The sequence below is a fragment of the Onychostruthus taczanowskii genome, unplaced genomic scaffold, assembly GCF_017590055.1.
Source record: "Onychostruthus taczanowskii isolate IOZ18803 unplaced genomic scaffold, ASM1759005v1 scaffold61, whole genome shotgun sequence".
Classification (NCBI taxonomy): Eukaryota; Metazoa; Chordata; class Aves; order Passeriformes; family Passeridae; genus Onychostruthus; species Onychostruthus taczanowskii.
Genome location: NW_024503790.1, coordinates 2,335,582 through 2,356,300, shown reverse-complemented (window position 1 = coordinate 2,356,300; position 20,719 = coordinate 2,335,582). Strand labels below are relative to the sequence as shown.

General features: G+C 47.9%; 1 protein-coding gene across 9 annotated transcripts in view; it reads right to left on the bottom strand.

Moving 5' to 3' along the window:
* Positions 1-14,413: 14,413 nt before the first annotated feature.
* The window catches only part of VPS13D (vacuolar protein sorting 13 homolog D), a 100,125-nt gene continuing 93,819 nt past the window's right edge, over positions 14,414-20,719 (bottom strand). For all 9 annotated transcript variants that reach the window (XM_041419788.1, XM_041419787.1, XM_041419794.1 and 6 more), the window contains 3 exons: positions 19,867-19,998; positions 16,085-16,325; positions 14,414-15,412 (listed from right to left, as the gene is read on the bottom strand). In XM_041419788.1, the coding sequence (XP_041275722.1) occupies positions 15,281-15,412; positions 16,085-16,325; positions 19,867-19,998 (505 nt within the window). In that variant the 3' untranslated portion in view covers positions 14,414-15,280. The remainder of the gene's footprint in view (positions 15,413-16,084; positions 16,326-19,866; positions 19,999-20,719) is intronic.

Genomic DNA, 20,719 nt, shown 5'->3' with positions numbered 1-20,719 from the left:
AAAGGGAAAGAGAAAGGGAAAGGGAAAGGGAGAGGGAAATGAGGGAAATGAAGGGAAAGGGAAAGGGAGAGGGAAAGGATCACCAGTCCTGGATCCAGGATTGATCCAGCTACTGGGATGTCATTCTTGGTTTCAGCAGTGATCCAGATGCTTCAGTCCAGCTGGTGATCCCCCCAAGATGTGCTACTGCTGCTCTCTGGAGAACAGGATTCCCTGATCCACAGACCTTTATGCATCCATAAGCTGCCTCACTCTGCAGAATGCAGCCAAGGTTTGTTCAGAAGCTGCTGTGCAAATTCCCTTTCCCTGGTAACCTACAGCTTCCCACCCACCCTGTCCCTGTGCCCAAAAAATGGGTGGCAAGAGCCCTGACATTCCTCTGAGGCTTGGGGGGTTCCCTTTGATGGACAGGGTTTCCCATTGTCAGGATTGCTTTCTCACTTTCTATGCAGATGAAGTGTCACAGACATTCTTTCAGACCTTTCTGGAAATGGGTCAGAGGCTTCGTGGGTCTCTGGTGATGCTGACCCCCCTCACAGCCCCTGCCCACTGCCCAGCCTCACTCCTGTGCCTGTGCTGTGCTTGTCTCCAGGAGCCTGAACAAGGATGTTTGTCCAGGAAAGTGCTGCCCACCTCCACGTGGGCCCTTCTCCAGCCACATCTTGTTCTTTCTCACAGTGTGTTATCAACAACAACCCCTGTTTGTGACCAACAACAATCCCTGCCTTGCAACAGCAGCCCTTGGCTGGCTCCACAGCCACCCTCCTCCCAGACACTTATCTCCTGGGATTCTGCATCCCAAGGCTGGGCTGGGGCTCGAGTGGGACCTTCCAGAGCTGTGGGAAGGGGCAGGTCATGGAGAAACCCCAGAACACCAAGCCATCCTTACCAGCTCACCAAAGGCTCTCAAGGTCATGGGTTTCTCTGTCCTTGGCTTTAATTTAGAATCCCAGACTCCTCTGGATTGGAAGGCACCCCAAAAGGGGGTCTTCCATTGAGTCCAACTCCTGAATGGCCTGTAGAGGGATTGAAGCCACAACTTTGGTGTTATCAGCACCAGCCAGCTGGGCTGATCTCACTTAATTCCTGTTTTAAGCATCCTTCCTGGGTCTCCTGGTGTCACACAGTCCCTGGGGCTCAGGGGCTGTGTCTGAGCCTGCTCTGGCAGCAGCAGCACTGGGATTGTGCCCTGAGTGCCTGCAGGGGAGCATTGTGTCTGTCAGGGTTTCTCTGCAGTCATGGGGGGCTAAACTCTTCCTCAGGAATCTGAGAGGCTCAAGAGCTGAGGAATCTGCCTGAGAGGCTGAGGGTGAATTTCTGATTGCTGCCCTCTTTCATTTTTATGATGTGGGATGGTTTTTTGGGAGCAGGGGATGGAGGTTTTGGGGTTTCTGTGTTTGTTGTGGTTTTTTTCTTGGTTTTGTTTGGGATTTTTCCCCACAAACAGAAGCCTCTAAGTTGGATACATGGAGAAGAGGACATAGCTTTGAAGTTTGACCTGTTAATTGCTCTCCTGTATTTTTAAAGTGAAAGTTGTGTCTCTCTAGGTTTTCACAAGCTCTTTTCTGTTATGAACAAACTCTGGGGTTTTGGGCTGAATTATTAAAATGGCTGCATCCACTATTTGCAGTCCTTTTTTCAAATTAGGTGATTCTTAAGCTGCACCTGTAAACAATTTGAGCTTCATTGCATTCAGCTTGTCTTTAATTATGCTGGTATGGCATCTTTTGAAGTATTTTTTCTTTTCTGTGCCATGGCTGGAAGGAGCAAACAGGGATCTGTGGCACTGAGCTCTGATTGACCTTCTCTCTCACCTGTTGGAACAATCCTGTTCCTTTTTACCCACCCATGACTCATTCCAGCAGTTTTGAAAGAGTGTTAAAATCCATAACAAAGTTTGCACAAAGGATTCCTTGGATGGAAATGATACATTGTTAGTTATTTTACAGATTCATTGTGTTGAGGCAGTGGTGAGTACCTGTGCTGGCCTTGCTGTTGAGGAATGCAGGTACCAGGGGAGTGATGCCACGTGGGCTGAGGAGATTTTGTGTATCCTCAGTTTATTTAGGTAGCAGTTTGAAGTTTCATGTCTTCCTGACAACATTATTTGGCTCTTCTCAGCAACTTTCATGCCTTGAAAACGTGGAGCATTGGATGGGGAGGGTGCTGCTGGATCATGTGCTTTGCTAACAGCCTGGGTTTTTTTTATTTCAAAGTACTCTTTGTAAACTGGTATTTTGCTACTTTGGTGTGGGAGTGGTGAAGTTTGGAATGGATGGTGTCACTAAATTAGTGGCTACATCAGAGCTAGGCCAGTCCTCACTGCTTCCAGAGAAACAAAGCCATGTGTCAAGGCAAGGTCATCTGCTGACCTCGAGAAACAAGCTGAATCTTGTTCTTAGACCACAAGGAATTTCCACTTATTGTAAAGCTGTCAGACTCTTTCTGCCAGTGGGACAGGAACTTTGTGTGTTCACACACACTGTAATGGAGCTTTGGGCACTCTGACGATGCAGACTGTAAAAATAATAACAAGTTGTTTGTCAGAGTCTCTCCAGACCTGAGGCAGCTCAGGTGTACCAAAGCCATGGCACAGCTCTGAGCTTCTTTGTCAGGTCAAAAATGATAAAGTTAAGATTTTCAGGAAACATTTGTTCTGCTCCATGCCCAGAATCTGAGGCACATCCTCAGTCCCCCTGTCTCAGAGGCAGGGACTGGGAGCAGGGTGCCAGCAGCTGGGAGGGGACGTGTGGATTCTGGGGAGCCCGGGGCTGAACACCAAAGGGAGCAGGGACAGCTCAGCAGGTTTGGTTTGTGCCTTGCTCTGAAGTTGTGCCCAGTTCATTGAGAAGCCATCAAATGCACTTTGTGCTGCCCTGAAGAGTGTTGGGAGCAGTCCTGAGCACAGCAGGAACACAAGAGCAGCCTGCCAGGAGCGCGTGTTCCGGGCAGCTTTTCCACATTTGCATCACCAGCGCTGGGCTCTGACGTGTGCAGCCAGGAGGTGCTGAGAGGGCATCCACAGAGCACTGCCCTGCACTTCAGGGGCAGTGTCAGGGCTCTTGCCACCCATTTTTTGGGCACAGGGACAGGGTGGGAAGCTGTAGATTACCAGGGAAAGAGAAACCACACAGCAGCTTCTGAGCAAACCGTGGCTGTATTCTGCAGCTTATGGATGCATAAAGGTCTGTGGATCAGGGAATCCTGTTCCCCAAAAAGCAGCAGTAGCACATCTTGATACCCTCCAGCCTTTCCTCCACGGACTTGATGGGATTTGGGGCAAGAAAAGCCCTTTAAGGTCTCCCTGCTCGTGTTCTGTGTCACTGCAGTCACCGCTCTCTGCTTCGCAAAGTTTAAATTTGTCAGTCAGCTTCCTTTTGAGGATCTTGAGCTGCAGGGATGAGGTGATGGACAGCCCGGGTTAACTGGCATCTTGGAGGCTGTTGATGTGGGAGCTGTGTGCCAGGGGGATGCATCCCAAGCTGCTGTAGGAAGTGTTGCATCCTCAGAGGAGCAGGAGGCTGCAGAGGGTGCAGGCTGGGGGTACCGGGGTGCCACCCAGCCTCGGGAAGGCTGACAGGCTGGAGCACCGCGTCAGGCAATGTTGCTGACTGTGGGGTTTTTTTGTGTTTGCTCTCGTTGAAGTTTCGAGCATAAATAATGATTATCTGAGCAGTGCTGAGGCTCTGCTCTGTGCCTGGCCCTGTGTCCCAGCCCCCCTCCCCTGGGCAGGGTCAGGAGAAGGGAATTGCAGGCGGTGTCTTTGGCTGACACCGGCCCGCTGGGGAGGGATGAGAGGAAGGGGGTCTTGGGGGCTGGGTTCAGAGCAAGGTTAGCCAAATATCGGATAAATTAAGCAAGAGAAACAGACAGCTCAGCTTGCAGTGAACTTTTCACCCAGCTAACCTGTTCCTCACCCTGCCTTGCACAGGTGGAGTGCCACTGGAGCACAGCCCTTGCTCTCCCTGCTCCTTCTTGCTGGGCTGAGGCATGGCCAAGGGGAGAGCAGGAGCTCTTTGGAAGCCAGGGAACAGCACAGCTCTGATTTCTGCCATCAGAACCCTGGAGTTAACACCACTAATTGCAGAGGGGTTAGTCCCCATTTGCTGCAGGGTGAATGAGGACTGGTGGTTACTGGTCATAGAGGATTGGGAAGAAATTCCACACTGGAGAGGGCAAGGAACAAATGTGTCTAAACAGCAATGATTAGAGATTCTTTGTGGGAAAACACAAGGCTGGTGGGAATTCTGGTGTTTATTTCTCTGACTTTTCTTCTGCATTTGCAGTGCAAGTAAATACAAATAATTGCTGACAGATGTTGTGAAAACATAGAATTATGCTAACCATTAAGTTTAATTTTTTTAGGTTAATAATAGATACTGATAACTCAACATGGTGTACTTGGCTCAAACTCACATTACCTTGTTGAAATGGGCTGTGCTCCAGATGCATGTGTGGAACCAAGTGCTGCACTTCTTCTCTTGAGCCTTCCCTAAATCCCCATGGTCTCCACTCCCTCCTCCCCAGAAAGCTCCAAGCAAATTAAAGTTCCTGGGGTTTGAGTAGTTGCTCCATCACAATCAGTGCATAGTGGTGAGGCCTGAAGGTTTTTGTCTTCTTTCTTACACCAAATCTCTGGTTTGTCAGGTCTGTTGGAGAGCAGTACCTTGTATTGCTTCAATCTTGGATTGAAAACCACCATGTTGAAATTGCAACTCCAGGGTTCTCTAATCTTCCTTTTGCCTTTTCTCCCATCATAGGTAAGGAAGGTCTGAAACCAGTAGCAGCTCTCTAATGCACAGTATTTCCAGGAGCCAAGTCCTATATTTTTCTCTATGTGTGCCTAAATGTCCAAGTCCTATATTTTTCTCTATGTGTGCCTAAATTCCATAAACATCCACAAAGTAAAAAAAAAAATTAAAAAAAATTATTCAGAAATTAAGAAACTCTTAAGAAACTCCTTCTGGCAGTGCTTCTGCATGGGAGATGCTGGCAGCTGTGTGTCTGAAAAGGGAAGAGCAACCTGGAGATCATCCCTGACTTCAGGAAGCTAAGAGCCTTCCTGGAGCAGTGAATAATTTCAGCTTTGCCCCTGCTCTGTTCCACACACAGAGATGGTTTCCAGCCCCATTTTGGATCTGGGAAGTTCTTTAAACTCCCTGTAAATGCCTGTTCACACCCAGCTCCTCAGCCACGGCCAGGTTTGGGTGACTGGCTGCAAAGGAGCACTGGCAGCATCCAGTATTTTGCCCACAGGTGAGAAGAAGACATGGATTGGGTGGTGAAGGTGTTTTATGTTGGCAGAAAATGGACCTGGTTTGCAGTTTGGGAACAGGGGGTGTGCCATGTGGAATGTGTGGAGAAAGGGATGAGGGCTGTGATGTGGTTACTGCTGGATTCCTGAGACTGCTGATGCTACTGGTTGTTGATTGAAGAGTGTTTCCTTCTGCTGCAGTTGTTTAAGAAGGTAAAAGGAGCTGAAATGTGCACAAGGCAGCACCCCCTCTGCTGCCCCTTCCCCTGCAGGGATGGCAGCTCTTGGGTGGCTCTGATGAGCCCAGAACAGATTCTGTTCAACCTCACTCTGTTGTTTGCTTGGTTTGGGCTGTTGTGTTGTTGTTCTGGTTTAGGTTTGTTCCCTCTGGGTGGTTCTGGCTGGCTGATTTTACAACCTGTAGCTTCAAATATGAATTCCACCCTTGTGGAGGGCACAGGGCAAGGACAAGGTCAGTGCTCATCAGGTGAATGAGGCTACTCCTTCTCCAGCAGCTCAGGCAGATTCATCAGAGCTCTAAGTAACATCACCATCTTGCCAAGGACAAATTTGCCTGTCTGATCTGTCAGAGTGTGTTCTCCACCAAACTCACTCCCTTTTTGATGTGCTGGTGAAGTTTCCCAGTCCTGTTTGGCCCATCCCACTGTGGCTCCAAACCCCTCTCATGGCAGGCTGGTGGCTTCTACTGTATTTTTTACTGCCCCTTGAGTGACATCATTTTAATAATGAGTCTCTGAGATGATTCATACCAAAAAAGATCTAATAATTGTTACCAGTTCTTCAGATCACTGTTACTGATTTCCCGCATCCTCCCACTGGTCCCTTGAGCTCCCCCACCCACTCGTTTTTCCTGATATTTCCCAGCCTTCCTGCCTGTGGGCTCAGGATGCCCTCTTCTGTGGTAAGGTGTAAGTGTCTGGCTCTCCCCAGAGGAACAATCAGGGCTTGGCTGCAGCAGCTGCAGGGGAAAACCAAGCTGGAGTGGGACAGGGAGGTGCAGGGACCACCAGCAGCTCCAGGACCTTCCCAAGGGGTTTGTGACACATCCTGAGCCCTGGGCTGGCAGCTCTGGGGAGCCCAGTCCAAAGCTGGCTGGGTGCTGGACCTGCAGAGCTGGGAGCACAGAACCAGGCTGGGATCTCTGGAGAAGTTTGGGACACAGGACCAGGCTGGGATCTCTGGAGCAGTCTGGAGCACAGGACCAGTCTGGGATCTCTCTCTGGAGCAGTTTGGAGCACAGGACCAGGCTGGGATCTCTCTCTGGAGCAGTTTGGGTCACAGGACCAGGCTGGGATCTCTCTCTGGAGCAGTTTGGAGCACAGGACCAGGCTGGGATCTCTCCCTGGAGCAGTTTGGGTCACAGGACCAGGCTGGGATCTCTCTCTGGAGCAGTTTGGGTCACAGGGCCAGGCTGGGATCTCTCCCTGGAGCAGTTTGGAGCACAGGACCAAGCTGGGATCTCTCTCTGGAGCAGTTTGCACAGGACCAGCTCCACACCCTGCCAAGGCTCCCACCAGGAGCAGCCTCATGTGCTGTCACTGCTGTTCCAGCTGGGGCCTGGGGTTGTCTCTTCTCTCACAAATAAAGTTCCTCAGCTCAGGAGCTCATTTCTGCAGCACTCTGAGTTGAAGTCTGCATCGTGCAGTGATTTCTGTGGTCCATACAAACAGCTGCCATCGAGAGCAGTTTTTCAAGCAGCTCCTCATTCTGGCTCCTTTTCCTCACCATGTTCTCTGTTTGGGTCCTGGTGCATTTTTCCTTGGTCTTTGAGTCCCTTCAACATCTGTATTCTCATTTTCTTACCTTCTTTGCTCAGTGTGTCCCTAGTGATTCCTCCAGCTGGCAGGAACACACTTGTTTTTGCCCAGAGTGAGATGGATCTAAAGCCCAGTGATGGAAAAGGGTTCTAGGTATCCACAATGAAATATCTGAGGACACACTGATATTGTGGCAGCTGAACCTCTAAAGCTGATTTTGGAGCTGGCTTTAGCTGTGTTACTGTCTTGTGCAAGGCCTTAAAGAAACTATGGATATGCAGATCTACAGAGCTGTCCTAAGCAAGGGAAAAGCTTTCACCCTTCCTATTTATTAGCCCATGGGGTGGGTTTTTGGTCTGACTGCTGGTTATTGGGGCATGGGAGAGTCATTAGTTTGAAATTTGTGCTGTGAAAAACTCTTATGCAGGAAGTAAAGAGCCCCTTCTGTTGTGAAGCTCATTTGCTCACTCTTGCTGGGAGGGGCTGGGATGGCAGGAACCAAAAATTAGTGTTCTCCCCAGTATTTGAGGGAAGTCTTTACTTTGCAGACAGTGATAAGGAGAATGAAGGGAAACAGGACACAGAGACAGGGTCTCAGTTAGCAGAGGACCACTTTGGATGACTAAAAATATTTGTTTCATTTCCTAGACTCCAGTTTTTTAAGGGGAAAAACTGTTTGAGGTTTTCCTACAGAGGAGATACGAGGATATTGAATGTTTAGAATATTAAAGAAAGGTATCTATCCTATCACCCAGGCCTCACACAGAGGATTCCCAGATATTCCAGTGAATTTCTGGGTTATATTGGTGCAGATGAGTATGATGGTGACAAGGTCCTGCAGCCTGTGAGGTTCAGCCCCCAGGGAATATCTTCTGGAGAGGAGCTGGGAAGCCCTGGGGCCCTATGGTGACAAGGTCCTGCAGCCTGTGAGGTTCAGCCCACAGGGAATTTCTTCTGGGAAGGCCTGGGCCTGTTCCCTCTGGGGAGGAGCCCTGTGCCAGCTGCTGGCCCAGCAGAACCAGCTCCCACAAAAGGGCAGCAGAGAACCTTTCCTCCTTTTCCTCCTTTCTGGGCTGGATTTGTGGCTGCTCTTGTGCAAGTGCTGGCGCTGGCACTGCAGCCCTCCTGCGTCAGCAGCAGGGCGGCTGAGGGGAAGCAAAGCTTGGCATCACCTTGGCTGTGTTATTTATTAACACCTCGCAGCCCCCTGGAAAATGAACTTTGGGAGCTCTGGGCCGATGGCGAGCGCTGGGAATCAGCAAATCCATTGTGCTGTGCTGACAGAAAGATCCTGTTACACCACACTTCAGCTGCCAGCTTGCTGCAGTCACTCAATCCATCACGGTGGGCCGGGGGATCACAAGGCAGTGAAACTCAGCCTGGCGTGTTATTTTAGTCTTACATGGGCTGTGAGATAAACGGGGCATGAACCGGCCCCCTGGCAGGGGGCGACCCCCGGCGCCCTCATTAAAGTGCCAATCAAAAAGAGTAATGGGAGGGGGTGGGAAAGCGGCTCCTCCAGCCTCGCACGGCCGAGGGAAATATTTCTGTTCTGAACAGGAGCCAGGCCTCCAGAAATGCTCCCTGCTCGTCCTGGGGCTCCGAGGCTCCTCCGGTGCTGTGTGGTGGAAACACGTGAGGTGGAAACCTGTCCCCATGGCTGGCTGTGAGCACAGAGCCACAGAATCAGCAAAGCACAGAATCACGGAATCACAGAATCACAGAGTGAACAAATCACAGAATCACAGAATCACAGAATCACGGAATCACAGAATCACAGAATCACAGAGTGAACAAATCACAGAATCACAGAATCACTGGGTTGGAAGAGACCTTCAAGGTCATCGAGTCCAACCCAGCCCCAACACCCCAACTCAACCCTGGCACCCAGTGCCACATCCAGGCTTTGTTAAACACACCCAGGGATGGTGACTGCACCACCTCCCCGGGCAGCCATTCCAGAACTTTATCACTCTTTCTGTAAAAAAAAATTTCCCTAATATCCAAACTGTATTTCCCTGGTAGAACTTAAGGCTGTGTCCTCTGGTTCTGTCAGTTCCTGGAGAAAGAGCCCAGCCCCAGCTGAGCACAGGCACCTTTCAGGAGCTGTGCAGAGTGAGGAGGGCACCCCTGAGTCTCCTTTTCTCCAGCTGAGCACCCCCAGCTCCCTCAGTGTTTCCTCACAGGGTTTGTGTTCCCAGCCCCTCTCCAGCCTCGCTGCCCCCTCTGGATGTGCTCAAGGAGCTGGGAGGATCCTGGCTGGGTGCACCCTGGAAAAGCTGTGCCTTCTGTGGATGCACAGCCCTGGGGTTGTGCCCACGGTCACTCAGTGATGGGTTTGCTGTCAGAAGCGGTGCCTGGTTCAGTATTTGTGTGGGAAGCTGCAGTGAAACCTGCTCCCAGCTGCAGCAGTGCCGCCCTGCTTCGTGTGTCTGAGGGGTGGGTGTGGAGCCCTGTGCTCTGGGGGGTCATTTCCACTGGAACCCCCAGCAAATCAACACTGGATAACCTTGGGGTGAACACAGACATGAGCCTGAGGCACAGGAGCAGTGCTGGGGCTCAGAGCCCTGGGCTCTGCTCTGGCAATTCTTTGGAACTGGGAGAGCTCCCAGCACTGCTGGGGGAATCCCTGCATGGCTGAGATGTGTTCTGGGTGATGTATAAATACATGTTCTTCTGCATGTTGATTTCCCTCTGGTGTGCGCTCAAAGGAGAGGGAAAAAGGTGTCTGTGGAAAGAAAGGTGAGTGAAGTTGTACTGTGTAATGTGGATTTTTATTAGAAATCAGGAAGCTGAAAGTGGGGGAGTTGGCTCTTAAACCTGCTTATAAATGTCAGCTCTGGTGTGATCTCACTGTGATTATGACCTTGGCTGGAGCTGTTTATTTTTGCTCCCAAGGTTTTATCAGCAGCCCAGAATTTCTCCAGGTAGATACTAGTCTGATTTAAAATACATTTTTTTTTATGGACAGGATCAGCAGTTGGGATTAGAGTTAGTGAAGCAAAATGTATGAGTAGTAATATCAAGGAATGCCACAAAACAAGGAGGGCCCATGTGGAGGTGACATCTCATTGTCTGCTGAGGCTGGTACAGATCAGAGGCACCCAACACAGAGGAAGGAAATTTATCCAGCTCTGGAGCCCTCAGCACAGCAAAGACATGGAACAGATCCAGAGGGGGCCACAGAGATGCTCCAAAGGCTGGAGCCAGGCTGGGAGAGCTGGAGGTTCCCAGCCTGGAGCAGAGAGGGCTCCAGGGCGACCTTAGAGCCCCTTCCATTGTTTCAAGAGGCCTTTCTGGAAAGATGGGGATAAACCTTTCAGCAGGGCCTGCAGCTCTAGGAGAAGGGAAAGTGGTCTGAAAGTGAAGGAGAGTAGACTCAGACCAGATATAAGGAAGAGAATTCTGCAATGAAGATGAGGCACAGTCACAGGTTGCCCAGAGCAGGGGTAGATCCATGGAAATATGCAAGTCAAACAATTGTATGGCCATAAATAGCATGACTGGAGTCAGCTTTGTACTGAGCCAGGTCAGAAATAATGATTATACACATTTTTACACAAAATTCTAGAACATTTGCCTGTCTGAACTGGGGGATAAGGATGTAAGGATGCTGTCTCTGGATAATCCTTTGAAGGATCATGCCAGTGCTATTATACCACAAATAAAGATATCTTCTGGCATAGCATGTAGTGCTGAATAGAATCTTCACATTTCTGGGATGTTTACCCCAAGTACTGTTTCCTTATACTTTGAGATTCAAAGAAATCTAGAAAAAGGATGAATGGAAGGGCCTAGAACTGCCCAAGGGCAGAGGGGAGACACTAGTGGTGATGCTCCTGCTGCTGGACCTGGGCCTTGCCTTGCCAAAAGGAGGGGGGAGTCTGGTCATGAAAATAGTGGGCTACTTGTAAAAATTATTTTATTTTTTCCCTCTAATTAAGCCTGCATGCAGGCACAGGTTTTTTGCCACATCATTATTTTGATACCCAGTGGTTTGTACGGCTGGATGTCGACTGTGTGCCAAAGGCCCTGGAGCAGCAGTCCTCAGGAATGGTGAGTCACCCTCCTGGGGCAGAGCAAATGTTTGCTTTTGTGGTGTCTGGAGGGCTGAGGGATAGCTGGTATGATGGATTTCTCCTTTATTTATTCGAATTCCTCTGCAGCTGCAGCATGCAGGGGACTTTTTTTGCTGGCATTATCAGAACCCATTGTTCTGCAGCTCCCATCCACAGCCCTTGTCCTCTGGGTGACCCAGCCATTTATCCAAAATGGAAATGCACATGGAAGCTGTTTACTTGGCCCATGGCCTTTCAGTGCTTTTGAGTCAGCCCAGAGCAGGCCTGAGGTACTGGGCTGCTTTTCCCCAGGCTTTGTGCTGAGCACAGTGGAGAGTCAGGGAGAGAAAAGCCCAAAACCCAAGCACACAGCAGCCAGCCCTGTGTGACACTGAGCTGTGTGTAAATTGGGTATCACTGGCACAGGGTGCCCAGAGAAGCTGTGGCTGCCTCAGAACTATCCAAGGACATTTCCACCCCTGGAAGTGTCCAAGGCCAGGGTGGACAGGGCTTGGAGCAGCTTGGGACAGTGGAAGGTGTCCCTGCCCATGGCAGAGCAAGGATGGGTTGGTCTTTAAGGTCCCTTCCCACCCAAACCAGTCTGGGATTCTGGGATTCTGATGCTCTGTTCATCATGAGTGTCCCCAGGCCCTGAGCAGAGCTGAGCCCTCTAAGGGAACTGCAGTTTGCACCCACAGCATTTGTATTTCTGGCCAAAAATGTGCTGTGCTTCTACTAAGCAAAACAATATGACTGTTTTCCCCCCAGTGTTTGTCAGTGGTTAATGAGTAACCTTTCCTCTCTGGCAGGAATCCTTGTCAGATTCTGCCCTCTCCTGCACCCGAGGCATGAGCAGGGCTGGTCACAGACCCAGCTGGGGCTGACTTTTTCTCTCAATCTCCCATTCCAGAAAATCTGCTCAGGAGAACACGAAAACTCCATGGTTCAGTCAAACTGCTCCCAGTCCTGGTAACAAAGCATTTTCTCGGCCAGGGGTGGTTCTGGCAGGGGAAAGCAGATGGGTTTGTGCTGCCCTGAGCTCTCTGTCAGGGCTGTCAGAGCAGCTGGGAGGCCACCAGCAGCTCTAAGAAATGGGCTGCAAGAAAATCAAACCTGTAAGGCAAAGGGAGTTGGAAGTGCTTTGTCCCAGTCCTGCATTTGATAAAATTAAGCAACATAATGTGGAGTAAGAGTTAGCTGGCAAGCTGGAATGCTACAGCAATCCTAACTGGAGTCTGAAGCTCTCGGCAAATTTTATTATTATTGAATTTTTTTATTTCTGTATTATTTTTTATTTTATTATTTTACTTTATTTATTTACAGAAAATTAAGGTTGTTCTTTCTTTGCAACAACCTTGCCTTTAGGAGGGTGGAACAGAGGAGTTTGGAACACAGCCTTTGCTTTTCAAGAGAATTTTGAAGTATATGTACATTTGGGGGTGGGTGTATGTATTTAAAGAAGCAGTACAGATGCAGACACATGCACAGTGTTATTGTCAGATGAAAATTTGTATAAGTGGATTTTGAGCAACTCTTAATTCAAATGAAATTTTGCTGCTTTTTTTTTTTTTTTTTTTTTTTAAATATCTGTGCAACAACCTGTAATCTAAAGAGAGTATATTCACTGAAAGCTGCTTTTTCAGAGTGAGGTACCCAAGGTGAGGTCATTGTGAGCAGCAAATCAAGGTGGGTTCCTCTGAGAAGGAAAACAGAGCAAGTCTGAGAGGATTTGTCAGCCCAGTGGGTTGTGCCCTGGAGGAAGCAGGTTCATACTAAACAGTGCTTTAGAGAGAAACAGAAGTTTAAAAAATATATATAGTTGGGCTAAGATGTTACAGAGTATTTTATTGAAGAGAAAATAGATAAATGTTGAAAAGCATCATGCAGTTTAGGAAATGAGATAGTGAAGAGATCAAAAGGTCCCTGTCACTGGGAAATGTCTGGTTATTGCTCTGGTTTGAGATGGGGCCCATTTAGCACTTAGCTTCTCCCCACAAAAATGTAAACACTGCTCTGCTTTGGAAAGCAGCCTCTGGGGCTGGAGCTGCTCACATGGATCAGCACACTGAGTTTGTGGGACTGGCAGGAGCAGAGGGGAGGGAAGGGTGTTGCTAACGTTTGCTCCCATCACTGCAGGAGCTGTTGGGAACTGCATCATTCATGATCCAGCAGTGATGGCAAGGAAAAGGGGTCTGGGGGTTTTCACTGTGAACATCCACAGATGCAGGACACTCAGAACTGCAGCCCTGGTTCTGGAGTCTAAAATTTAGTTTCTTTTTTCCAGTTACTTTCATGCCTTGAGCAAGTGAAGGCATTCCCTGTCTCAGGAGAGGGCAGACAAGGGATGAGTCCTGGAGTCAGACCTGGTGACAGGCTGTTTGTGGGGTGGGACAGTGGGGCTGTTCCCAGCAGGGACAGGGTGCACACAGCCCCTGGATTTTTTCACTGGAGTGAAACTGTGGGCCAGGGAAAAGGGTAAGGGAGGAGAGGACAGGAGGAGAGTGCAGGACAGTAAAGGGGAGAAAAGGGAATAAAAGGAGGGCAGAAAAAGGGGGAGGACAGGAAAGAGGAGGAAAGGTGGAAAGGATGGGAAAAGGAAGGACAGGAAAGGATGTGCCAGGGGTAAAGGGGATGAGAGGACTGGGAAAACAGGCAAGGAAAGGGGAGGAGAGTAGAGAAGGAAGACACAGAAAGGTGTCATTCCATGCTGTGTGGGTCTCTTTACCAGAGACAGTTCTTCCTTCCTGCCCCTGCTGAGGTGTTATTTCATCTACTCTTTATTACACCTTGAAGCTGGACAGGATTTTTTACACAAACAGCCGAGTTCAGGGCACCCCAAGGGTGCCACTGTTCAGTGACTGCTCTGGTGTTTGCACACCATCTCCTCATGGATGGTTACAGACCCCAAGTGCTCCATCCATCCCCTGAAGTGCTCAGCACAGCAGTGAGAACTCCCTGTTCTCCCTCCCCACCTTTAGCAGCCCAGTACTTTACAAGAGCTCAGAAGTGGCTTCATTCTAACCTTCAGCATCAAAATATTCCCATGTGTCTTCATGAAAGGAATTTATCTTCAAATTACTTTGCCTTTTAAAAGGTCTCCTTACACTGAATCAAAAGGTTTATGGAGTCACAGTTTAAAATGTAGGTTACTCAGCAGTTAGTGGAGGGTTGTGTCTTCACACCCAAACCTGGCACCTCCAGGGAATAAATGTGACACTGAGGGTTCCAGTTCCTCTGGGTCAGGGTGTTTAAGAGCACTCATTCCTCCTTCTTCAGTGTGGTCACAGTTAATGAGACAAATACCAATGTGGTGTACAACATCAGGGGGAAAAAATTGTTGTTTTTATTATTTAGAAGTTTACTTCTCAAGATATTGTGAAGTCCAACAAGCTGGTAATCTCCTCTCCCCCCACCCTTCCTCCACCTGAGGGAAGGAAAAATCTGAAGTTCAATGTTCAATTTCCAAGACTGCTCACTTCAACTACTTCAAAAACAAGTCAGAAAAGAGGCTTTGAGATGCAGACTGTGAATGTAAAACTGAATCCTCCCTGTATTATTTACCAAAATACATTTTTTTTGTTAAAAAAGAGGCTGACATTTCAGTGCAAGACCAGGTCTCCTGTATTTACCTGTATTAGTGAGTTAAGAGAAAAAACCAAAAAAAGCCCACCAAACAACCCAACCAATGCCCCCTAATCACAGTGTTAATGCACCCCATTCATGGTGTTAAAGCTCTAAACCACAGGACACCTGTGCTCCAAAAGCTGAAATTAATTATTGATTTTATTTTTTAAAGGTTTATCTACATTCCTGTACTGTGAAAATCAGTTTTCTCAAGGAAAAAAAAAATGACAGAGAGAGAGAAGGGCTTCTGTCAGGTAGTGCAGTACGACTCAGTAGAGCTCCTTTAATTTCTTTACACAGTAAACAGACTCATATTTATACCAACACCCTCTGCCCATCCTATTTACATGGACACTTGTACATATATACATGTTAGCAAAATACAGGGCTTCTCCCAGACCCAAAGCTGTGTCAGCTACACCTCTGTTATACAATAGTGCTTATAAAAGAAAAGCCACCTCTTTTGTTTTCTCTAAATACTAAAATTATATTTTTCCTGTCTAGTCACACAGTCCTGGCTCCAGCCTGGTACTTGCAGCTCTCTCTGGCAGTGAGGAAGTGGATTTTCAAGAGTCCAGCTCGAGTTGCTCTTGATTTTCACTAAGTCTCAGCATCAGCTGCTGCTCATAATAAAGGCTCTTTGCATAGTTGATTTCTTGGGACACCTTTACTGCCAGAGCTTCTGATTTCACTTTCACCTGCAGAAAGAAAGGGGATTTTTCTTAATGTGCTCCTGCTGTCAGCTGAAACAGACTAGATTTTAGATTTGAGGTAAGGGAGAAAGGTTTCAGTGGGGTTTCCTTCCTTCTCAGCACTTAGGTTGGAGCAAGAAAGAAGTGTGAGGGAGCACCAGGTACACACACAGATATTCAAGGGTGAGAGCAGGAACACAGTGCCATATCTGAGGTTATTTCCTTTGCCTCCCCTCCCACCTTTTATCTGGCTGTTCTGTTTGGAATGTGAACTGACTTGGGTCAGGGGTGAGCTTGTAACTGTGCCTGTAAAACAGCCCCTGAGCAACTACTGTAATGGCACAAAACATAAACACTGGTTCCAGCATTAGAGACCTCACAGTAAAAACTTACTACATGTAGGAGAAGATTAAACAGACAGCAAAGTACCCAAGCTGCATTTATGTGGTTAAAAGTTAAAAGCCTTTCACAGGTAAATACATGTTTCTTCCTGTTACTTTTCAGCCTGTGGGAATATTTTAGTGTTTTCCTTTCTTCAGCTTTCTCAGGAGTTTAGGGAGCCACTTCTACAGTCACTGAAACCTGGGCAGCAGCTGTTTCAGTGCTGACAGAACAAAGCCTGTGCCTAAAGCACTCTGGTGACAAGGGGACACGAGGGGACAGGGGTGAGCTCCTCACCATGGGCCGCTGCTGCGAGGGGCCGGGCATGGCCAGCCCGCTGCTCGTGTTCACAGCCTTCTTGGTGAGCTGGATGTAGACATTGCCGTGGTCCTTGGACACCAGGCAGTGGTACAGGTCATCATACCTGACCTCCAGGAAAATGCAATCCCTGTCTGTGCAGTCTCCACTCTTCAGGAAATACACGGCCTTGGAGGAGATGAGCACGCAGTAGCTGTCGATGTTCTCTACGGCGATGAAGCTGCAACGAAGGAGAATGTAAAAAGCATTATTAGCTTAAAGTAAAAACAGCAAATGAAGCAGTGTCCTCACCTGTTCTGTGACCTTCAGAAGTCCATCAGAAAATGTAGTAGTGCAACACGTACAATTCATCTGTATTTAATTTAAACAGTTTAGAAATTGAGCCAATGAAGGACACTCTCACCTATTTATAGAAAGATCATGCTGTAAATCAAATATTAGTGCTGCCTGCCTGGCCACCAGCTTTGGGCATTACAGGTACACATAAAAATGTTCTTTGACAAGGACTTAGGAACAGTAATTTCCTTGCTCTGGAGCACTGCAAGTCCTAATGCTGAAGCTTAATTGCAACTAACTTCAGTTCCAGAGCTGGTACGTGAAAGGTTTGCAGACATTTATGACAAGAGCAATCCTGTAATTCTCCTGTGCTTCTCTGCTCCCCACACCTCCTGCCTTCAAAACCAAAATCAAGTTGAACCTGCTGCCAGGATCAGTAGCAGAAAAGAGAAATTAGCTGTTTAACAAGGGGTGAGAGGTTAAGCAGCAAGCAGGTTTCCCCAGGGAGATTAGGCTGAGTGATGAATAGGAAGAGAAGAGAAGAGCGAGTTAGGAATATTGAGAGTTATGATGGCTGAAAAGGCTGGTGTGTAAAAGAATAATTGTAAGGTGCACAAGTGAAATGAAAGTTGAACACACAAATGCTTCTCCTCCACTACTGGTTTACTACTGAAATGAACCTCATTAGTGGGGCTTTTAAAAAGCTGAAAAATTCAGCAACTTGAATGTGGAATCACAGCTGAGTAGAGAAATAGAGTAGTGCTAAACAGACTAAAAAAGCTCTGCCAACAGCCCCCAGGGTTGACAAGCATCTGTAAAGGAGGATTCTGCTGCTGTCAGGCAGGTTCCCAATTGCTGCCCTCTGAGCCACTGCTCATAGAAACCTCCCTGCTGTCCTCACATCCTGCAGAATCCTCCACTGGCTTAGAATCAGTGACCTTTGCCACTAACTCAGTGTTTTTGGTAAACAGAAAAGCTCCCAAATCTCCAAATGCGCCCTTGGCTCTACCAGTTAAATATCACTGCACACAAGCTACTCTGATCTGTAGTTAAATAAACCCAGAGCTATAAAAGGTATGTTAATAGCCAAAAACATGGCAAAAGGTCAGGCCATAGTTTCTTTTTGTGGTAGAAAAGGTTAACTCCAGTAATTCTGTATTCCAGTCCTCTCAGAGACACTGCTCTGCACTGAACTTGCCTCTGCCTCTGTGCTGTGTCCCTGCCCTTGCTTTTCTCCCCTCACACTGGGAAAGGTGCACAGACCAACTCCAACCCACACTGTCCCCACACTGTCATGTCAGTGCTGAGAGGGACACAGCCTCATTAAAAAGAGCCTTTGCCCAGCTCTAACCTTGGATGAAGCTCCAGGAGGGAATAAAAAACCTGTGTTCCTTTAAGTAAAACAAACTGGAAGAAAAGTGGAGTTTGGCTTAGAGGAACCCAGGTGAAATACAACATTAAGACAGTTCTGGAAATCAGCACCTGCCCTGCAGCTTTCCATCAGAGTTCAAACACTTCAGGCTAAGGTTCTGCCTTTGAAATTAGTTAAATAGGATGGAGAGTGACATTTTTTATGAAGTGTCACAGAAAACTTAATTTAAACCCAGAGCAGGAGTACAGCTGCAGAAGAACAGCCTGATGCCCTGGACAGGCACATCAAACAGGAGTGTTGGAGGGAGGCACCAGATCCAACGGGGTCAGGATGCCAGCAGGGACCCCGGGCATCCACGGGGAGAGAAGGGGCACTGACAGCTGCTCCCCAGTCCAGGGGACACACCTGGGCTCTGACCACGGGTTGCATTTGCTCTGTAAGAGCAACACATGATGCATGTACTTCTCCTTAAAAGACTTTTACTGGTGGCATGTATATATTCTGAGGAATGGAAACAGAGGTCAGTGAGTTAATGGAGAAGCCCAGAAACATTAGCTAATTTGTAGTTCAGGCTCTACATTTTGTTCTAAGTTTGAGTCATGCATCACTACTTTTGCTCTTGCCAACTGTTTCTTTTTTCTCAGTGTCAAGTTCTTAAAATGGGTATTTTTAACCTTTTCAGATATTACTGCAAGATACAATTTTTTTTTTTAAACCCATACATCTACACTATTAAAAATATCTCAAATTAATAAAATGAAAAATTAAATGAAACATGATCCAGTAGAACAAAGTAGAAGCAACCAGATCTCTGGAGAATTTGTGGGGTTCTTAACAACATCAGGAAGTAATTACACAATATTTTCCAGAAGTGAAACAGCGAGCCTAACTGGAAAAAAATGTGGAAACATTTAGTTAGAACAGTAGAGCAAGGTATTAAACCCCCTTTTATGGATTTAACTCTGAAGGAAAATATGCAAATAATCAGGTCTTCAAATGTGTTTCTGATTATGATACTAGGATAAAAGTCAGAGGCATAATTTTGTATTTATTTTCCATGACAAGAAACACTGTGTTCCTGCTGAATGATGTTTCTAATAGCGAGAGTCACAGTGAATGAACAGTGTGACTCGATGACAAAGGCCACTGCACTGCTGTGGGCTACACCAGTGATTTTTTTTGGTCACAAATTGCTCTTTCCAGTCTTCCTGCCTAAGAGCCATCCTGAATAGGCACAAAGATCCTGAAAGGAGATGGAAACAGGATACCCCAAATGTGAACTCGCAGGGCAACAAGTGGCAGATTGCAATCTCGTCCTCAGGCAGAACCTGGATTGGCACATGGAACCTGCCCAGTGACACTGGTGACACCAAGTGACCCTGCTGAATCTGTACCTCCCTCTGCCAGCTCCACCATCAGCAATTCTGACCCTCTGCCTTGGCAGATGCTCTGGTGGGTCCCCTGACACAGCTGATCAGTAACTATGGTGGAGATCGGGCAAGTGATGAATGCTGCATTTAGACCTCAATCCAACAAACTGATATTCCCCCTGTAGAGTCACTGAATAATTTGGGTTGGAAAAGCCCTCTGAGAGCATCAAATCCAACTGTTCCCCCACCACTGCCCAGGCCAACACTAACCCATGTCCCCAAGTGCCACATCCACATGGCTTTTAAATCCCTCCCGGCGACTGCACCACTGTCCTGGGGAGCTGTGCCAGGGCTTTATGACTTTCCATGGATAAATTTACCCCAATATCCAACCTGAACCTCCCCTGGTGCAACTTCAGGCCATTTCCTCTCATCCTGTCCCTTGTCCCTGTTCTGTGGGAGCAGAGCCTGACTGGCTGCACCCTTCTGTCAGGGAGCTGTGGAGAGCCAGAAGGTCCCCCATGAGCCTCCTTTCCTCCAGGCTGAGCCCCCCCACTCAGTGCTCCAGACCCCTCCCCAGTTCCATTCCCTTCCTTGAACACTCCAGCCCCTCAATGTCCTTGCAGTGGTGAGGGCCCAGAACTGAACATGCCTGGGTGTGAAGCAGTTTTAGACACAAAGACATGATGGCAGCAAACAGAACAGAATACTCAGAGTAGCTGTGTAAGTGGCTGTGTACTCACAACTCATCCTGGATGTTGTCAGTCAGTTTGAAGAGCTGCTCCTGTCCCTCTGCTTGGCTCTCCAGGTAGCGGGGCAGGAGCCCCTGGGGTCCCCTGCAGCACCGGGGCTTCCGCACTCGCTCTGCCTTGGTCCTGCAGCAGGAGACACACAGAGATCACCTGGGGAGCCTTTCCTCCCTGGCTGCACACACAGCTCTAGTCTTTTTGAGATACAAAGCCTTGAAAAATCCCAGGTCTTCACAAACACTGTGTGTAGATCCTGGAAGACTTGGATCTGGAAGATGTGTCTATTTACACATTTCTATGAGACACAGAACCATACAATAACAGAAATAGAAGAACTTTGGCTACAATGAAGGGGAAAGTAGCAACATTAGCAGGAAGAAGTGACCTAAGCAGTGTATACCCTCTGAAGATTCTGGGATGTATTTATCAGCAGTTGTACTGATTTGACCATTTCTTCTCACTGCTCTAAAGAAAGTAAGAGTGCAAAAACCCAGAGAGAGCTCTCACCAATGGACAGTGCCAGGAAACTGCAAACTCTGTGGTTATGGAAATAGGAACATGCAGTTAAATTAAGACAGAAGTAAAATCCTCATTAATTAGGGTCCCCATAGCCGGGTTTAACATACTTTACCCTTCTGTGTGTCTATTAAAAATGACAATAAGAAGGACACACACTTGTGGGCTGACAGCCATCAGAGGTTGATATTGGCCACAGCACCGCAGAACTGCAGGCTCGGTTCCTCCCTTAGCAGAATTTTGTTAAAAAATAATACTCTGAATTCCTTCAAGCTCCTGGAACGCCCTGCCCCTGAAGAATTGTGTTACAGGCTGCCGAGCCCTGCTTCAT